This window comes from Octodon degus, unplaced genomic scaffold, assembly GCF_000260255.1.
Source record: "Octodon degus isolate 3935 unplaced genomic scaffold, OctDeg1.0 scaffold00021, whole genome shotgun sequence".
Classification (NCBI taxonomy): Eukaryota; Metazoa; Chordata; class Mammalia; order Rodentia; family Octodontidae; genus Octodon; species Octodon degus.
Genome location: NW_004524597.1, coordinates 12378236 through 12384548, shown reverse-complemented (window position 1 = coordinate 12384548; position 6313 = coordinate 12378236). Strand labels below are relative to the sequence as shown.

Below are 6313 nucleotides of genomic sequence, written 5' to 3'. Positions count from 1 at the left end.
TTAATTCACTGAACTAGCTGCCCAGCCCTTTGGACAGTGATTTCTGAGGCCCTGCTTTTTAGCTCTGGGTCTTGGTTGGGTACTCTGTGGCCAGACCAGCAGTCCCAGAGTTGTGCCCACTCTCAAGAATAAGGACATACCTTCCCTTCCCCAGTCAGGAAAATATTTCTATAACCTCTGAGTATCCACCAGGCAGGAGACAGTGGGAAGAAGTGAGCTCATATTTCCCTTAGTTGTGCTTTAACTTCTAAAATATTCTCTTTTTTTCTATGAACATTTTAATGAAGGGTTGAACATAAAATAGAAAAAATAACATTCTGGTTTTTTTAAGAGGCAGACTTTTCTTGGAGATTTTCATACAAGGCAATACATAAAGAATGTTAACCTGTTAAAGAAAACATATTCACCCCAGAAAAAGGCACTTCTCCAAATAAGTATCATAGTTACCTAGGACTCTGAAATTCTCAAGACATTGGTCTGATTTGTTTTCTTTTGGAAACAATTCAACTCAGATTTAAACTCTGCTGTTCTCAGGGGATAGGAACACACCTGGCATGCCATCAGCTGAACACAGTGGTGCCTGGAGCAAATGTTGCTTAAGGTGGTAGCCAGGAGGGATGCTGTATGAGGGTGTACGTGCTTGCTTCTCCTTCTGAGGGTGTGGGCAGCCAGAGGCCACCACTCCTGCACCAAGCCTTGCTCACTCTCTGTGGACAGATAAGTCATCCAGCAAGTGGGCTGGGATCAGGCCTCTGTGGCCACCCGACTCACCATAATAGAATCCCTTATCATCCACAGGCCCGTAGACTGTAACCATATCCCCAGCCCTCAGAGCCAGTTTGCCCTTTGCCCGGGCCCCTGCTTTCCTATCCCTGGGATCATAATCCAGAGCCACAATCATGGTCTTTGGGGTCCACAATGTGGGTCTCCTGGAGTTCTCTGGGGGCCTGAAGAAGGAACCCTGGGGGCTGATAGGCCCCTCAAAGTCCTCAAGGTGAGCCACAGAAGGCAGGTACCCTTGTGATGGCAAATGCCACCTTCTGTGAGATTGCTCTGTTTCCCCCTCCACTTCAGCCACCAGGTGCCCAGGGATGTTGCCCACTTGACCATTGCACTCGCCATGGTAGAAGCCATGGGGGTCCTGAGAGCCCCATACTCTCAGCAATTGTCCTTTCTTGAAGGTTAGCTCTTCCTTTGCAGCTTTGGGGTTAGAAGACATTGCTAAGGGGTCATAATCAAGGAGGGCCACAAATATCCTGGCTGGAGTGTTGGCCTCTGGCCCCACCTGTGGAGGTTCACCCCGGGACATCTTAATGACTTTGCTGGATTGAGTTGGACATAGCACTGAGGAGGGCTCACAGAGCTGCAACTCTTTCTTGCTCCCCAGAGCCTGATGTTGCCTGTTCTGGGACCTGAATTTGTCTCTGTGCTCTCGCTTCTCTGTGTGCCAAGGATCCAAGCACCTCTTCTCCTCCAATATATTACAGGAGTCAGCTGCATACTGCTGGCTGGTTCCCCACTGGGAAGATGTCAACACCTGGGCATCTTGCTTTTGCCTACAGTCCTTCTCAAGGGCAGCTGTCTCCTGACACAGCTGTTTCCTGGGCCTATACTTCGGAGACAGGTGGATGAATCCTGGAGATGAACCTCTGCTGGTGCTGTTGTGCCCATAGTGGTTTTCTTCCATCACAGACTGACCTCTAGAAAGAAGTGGTCTGTTGTTTTGAGGACTCTTCTGAAAGCATAGGTCCTTGCTGCAGCCTTTTTGGGCCCCAGTGGACCCTTGGGCTTGCTTACCAGCCTCTTCTGAGCTCAGGTTGGACAATGGGGGCTGCCTCCTGAGGGGTTCTTCAGGCAGTGCTTCTGGAAACTTGCCCTGAGGTTCCCCACAGCTCCCAGGGGTGTGAGGGTCTGGCTTGTTACTCAAAGAAGACAGTGCCATCTTCTGATGGTAGACTCCAAAGGTGGATGGGTCACCACAGATGTTGCCAAAGGGAGGACTGTCCAGTAAGGAATGATAAGTGAAGCAATCTTCAGGGATCTGAGCTGGCACTGAATCCAAAGACTCACCACACAGTGACATGGTTCTCACTGAGACCTTTTCGCATGTTAGGAGTACCCGCAGCTGGGAAAATTCCAACAGAATGCTCCCAGCAGTGGCATCAGAGACCTCTGCAATCTTGATTCCATCCACATATACAGCATAGCCAGTAACTTGTACTCCATTGGAGGATCCAGCTGAGTCAATGGTCACAGGGATCCAGCTGACCACTAGGAAGCCTGGTAAGGTGTGGTGCTCTACCAGCACATCCAGAGGAGGGTCTGGGGGTCCTGCTAAGGGTGTGTTGAAGTTGATAGTGGAGGACATTGTTTCCCAGGGCACCTGCCCCAAGTCCCAAGGTATATCAACCTCCACTCGAGCCTGGTATTGTGTGCCGGGATGTAGGCCTTCAAAAGTATAGCAGGTCACACCTGAGGGTGTCAAGGCATGTTCCTGGCCATTGAGGTATACCACATGGAGGTGTCTGCTACTGCCATAAACCCAGCTGATTTCAGCTGATGTGGCAGTGACATTCTGCAGGTGTAGTTGCATTGGTCCCACACAGGACAATTCTTTGGTCTTCAGTGGGACAATGGAGAAGTTCTGCTCTTGCAGACTCTGTGATGAGTCCAGCCAGCAGGCCTCTCTCTTGATCTCTAAAATCTCTGTTACCTTTTCGGTCTTGGAACCCTCTCTTCCCATCTGGCATGGTCCTCTATCCACTGATACCTGGTCCTCTCCAGTGAATAAGCTGGCTTCTTCTGAGGCTTTGTTCTGCCCAACAGGTAGTAGAGTGGGGCCTAAGTGATTTGGGGACTCAGGTGACTTGGGAGACAGGTCTCTTTGGTTGTGGTTGTCTGGAATCTGTTCTAGCAAGTTGGAAGGTACCAGCCCTTGCCGGCCATCCTCAAGCTCCCCTTCATAGAAACCATCCTCATCCAAGTCCCCAAAGACATACACATAATCCCCAGCTGTGAGAGGTAATTCATGTTCAGGATGCTCATTGGGTCCCTCAAATGGGTTGTAGCTATATTTAGCCTGGAAAATCTTGAACTTGGAGATGGAGGGTGCCTTGGGGTCCTTCACTTCTAGTGCGAGAGACATACTGTCTGGCTCTAGATCATCCACCTCACTGGCTGTGTCCATTTCCAAAGTAAGGCAAGATGGCACAGTGGCCCACATGGACTCAACCTCAGAGGAGGAGGTAGAAGACTGGGAACTGGTTTTCTTAGCTTGATGCGTGGAGTCCAGAGGCTGGTTGGCAGGGACTCTGTCTGACACAGGGTGGGAATTGACTGGTTCCCCAAGGGCAACTGTACTGTCCTGTAGGGCAGGACAAACATGAGACTGTTCTTTGCTAGGCTGTGATGGTACATAGTCTTCAGTCTGTGGCTCGAGCTTGTGCCTTCCTCTACTTGTCTCTTGGGTGGCCTCCTGTGGCTGCTTGGGAGGATAGCCAGGCTGATCTTGTAACGCTTGCATCTCCTTCCGGGCAGCTTGGAGGTCGCTCAGGGCCTTTTGCAGGTCGTGCTGCAGCTGCTGCTGCCTATTCTGCTCGAGTGCCGCCTGTTGCAGCAGCTGCTCTGCCAGAAGGCCTGCGGCGTCGCGCTCCTGGCACGCGCGACCCAGCTGCCCGCGCACATCGCTGTTCTCGGCCGCCACCTTTCGTACCCAGTGGGCTTGGGCCTGTAGCTGCACGTTCTCCTCCGCCAGCCAGGCGCCCTTCTGAAGTGCTGCCTGCAGCTGTGCCTCTGCCTCCTCGCTGCGCCGTTGGGCCGCTGCAGCCTGAGCGCTCCGTGCCTCACATTCACGCCGCAGTGCGTCCAGCTCAAGCTCCAGAGCCTGTACCTGGTGTCGAGACTCCTCACAGGGTACGCTCTGACTGCTAGCTTTCACCTGGGCGCAGCCCAATTGACGCTGCAGCGTCAACTGCTTCTGCAAGCGCAGAACTTCCCGCTGGGACTCGCGCTGCAGCTGGTCCAAGTCTCTGATGTTGAGCCATTCTGAACGAGGGACGCCCCCTGCAGGATTCAAAGGACTGTCGCGGCCAGTGGCGACCTGCGCCTGCAGCAGGTGACACTCCCGTCTCAGTTCTTCGATCTGCTTGTCCTTGGCTAACAGAGCACTGGCCTGATCTGACAGGTCTCTGGCGCGCTGACCGGCAAGGGCCTGGCACAGTTCCAGGCCGGCGCGGTTCTCTCCCGGCACGGGCGCGCTCATTGCTCGAAGGCTGGTCTCCTGCAGCTTGCGGGCACGGTCCTCCAGGCGCCGAGCGAGGCCTGCCAACTCCGCGTGTTTCATCTTCAGCCGCTTCACCTTTCCATCCTCCTCACTGGGGCTGCCACCGCACCGCAGCTGCAGGTTCTCCTCGTGCAATTCAGAGCAGCGGCGTGTCAGCCCCTGCAACGCTTCGCTCAGTTCCGAGTTCCGCTTCACCAGTGCACGGTAGTCGGGGTCTGGTGGGGAGGATATTAGACTGTCACGGGGCTGGCTTCCAGAGCATTCTCTGCGCAGATCTTTACGTTTTCTGTGTACCTTAGTTAGCAAGGAATTTGGGGAGTCTGGGACAGAGATGTTCGCAGAGGAGGCTGGTGCCTCTGACTCATTGAAGGCCTTGGGGCGTCTCAGAGTGCTGTCAAGCGAGCAGGAATACGCCGTGTCCAAGGACTCAAGGGAGCTAGCACGCGCAGGGAGCTGGCGGTCTGGGGAGCCGGAGCGCCCCTCCAGCAATCTCTCCAAAGAACGGGAACGATCTCGGACCAACACGCCCAGGCTGGCAGGGGGTCCAAGTCGAAGATGGGTTTTCCGGGTTTGGGGGGCGTTGCTGGCGGTTTCGGGCAGTGGCGCCTCCGATGAATTCTCGGCCTGCGGGTCCGGGGGCCCGGGTAAAGCGGGCTGCCAGCGGAAGTGCTCCAGGATGTACTTGAGGAAGAGCTGGCGCTCAACGTCCAGCGCCGCCTGCAGGTGACGGATGCGCGCGGCTTGCTCGCCGTCTGTCTCCCAGCGAAGCTGCCGCAGCACTTCCTGCAGACGACAGCGGCACTGCTCTGCGGGAACCTCGGGCGTCCCGGTGCGGCCGCAGTAGCCGCGGTTCACCAGTTCCTGGGCCAGCTGGCGCTGCAGCTCACGGGCCTGGCGCACCACGCCGTCGCGCTCGCGGCCCAGCAGCTGCTGTAGCTGCCGCAGCTCGGCCTCCTTCCAGCGCAGCAGCTGACGGATCTCGGCCTCACGCTCCCGCTGTACCTCCGCCTGCAGCTGCCGCAGCTCCCGGAAGCGCTGTGCCTCCCATTTGGAGCGCAGGTGGTCCGCCAGCTGCTGCCTCTCTCTTTCGGCCACCTCCCGCAGCCTGCGTGCCTGGGCCGTGAAGCGCTGCCGCTCTGCCCGCCCGCGCGCTCGCTCCTCCTCCAGCTCGGCCCGAAGCTTCTCCATCTCCCGCCTCTGCTCCTCCTGCACTGCCGCTGCCTGGCCGGGGCTGCCTGGCTTTTTGGGTGACGTGCGGCCGCCACTCAAAGGGGTGGATGAGTCTTGGATCATTGTGGCCACAGCCCGGCCAGACACCTGACCTCGCCTGGCGGGCCACAACTCACCAACGGCCGCCTTCCCGGCTAAGGCCAAGGCCAACGGCCCACGTGCCCCTTCCGGCACCCCTGGCAGTCTCCTCGCGCCCCTTCCGCCTCGGGGTATGTTCCCCCCAAGCCCCCTGTCGCGGTTGCTTAGGCCGAGGCTGAGCTCCCCACATGCCTGTTCAAAGTGGCCTCTGACCTTCACAGGATTCTGAGTGCCTTTCTGTCCCCATACTTTTCTTGCTATGTGACCTTTTTTACCTAGCCAGGAACTCCCCTAGACAGTGTCCCAATCCCTTCCAGGCCAAGGTGTCTCATGAGAAGCAAGGACCCTGCTCCTAGGCCAGGAAGGTGTGTGGGTCACTGTCACAAATGGGGTGCATCCCTGGTTGACCTGTCCTGGCTGTACCAGGGTAGTATGTTTGATTTAGGTAGCTGAGAACTACAGCAGGGAATGCTTAGACTTAGAGTTGGGCCTTGAGCCCCTAAGTGGAAGCAGGTGCCTCTAGCATCTCCACTGCCCTACTCTTCCAAGACTTCTGAAGTGCTAAGTACATACTTAGGTTATCTATTGAAACCTCTTAGCCAGGCATGGTGGCACATGTCTGTGATCCCAGCACTTGGGAAGCTGAGGCACAATTGCCACAAGTTTGAGGCCAACCTACTGTACATAGAGTTCAAAGCCAGGCTGCATACATAGCAAACCCTT

The 6313-nt window shown here is 55.9% G+C and overlaps 1 protein-coding gene across 1 annotated transcript; it reads right to left on the bottom strand.

The window, feature by feature from the left end:
• Window positions 1–378: 378 nt before the first annotated feature.
• Rimbp3c (RIMS binding protein 3C) lies at window positions 379–5710 on the bottom strand. The gene has a single exon (XM_004628145.2). It carries the CDS (start codon window positions 5573–5575, stop codon window positions 701–703), a length of 4875 nt encoding a protein of 1624 aa, XP_004628202.1. The 5' UTR covers window positions 5576–5710; the 3' UTR covers window positions 379–700.
• Window positions 5711–6313: the final 603 nt, after the last annotated feature.

What these genes read in the sequence shown, in the direction of transcription:
- Rimbp3c (XM_004628145.2), bottom strand. Translation starts at nt 5,575, where the DNA reads ATGATCCAAGACTCATCCACCCCTTTGAGTGGCGGCCGCACGTCACCC.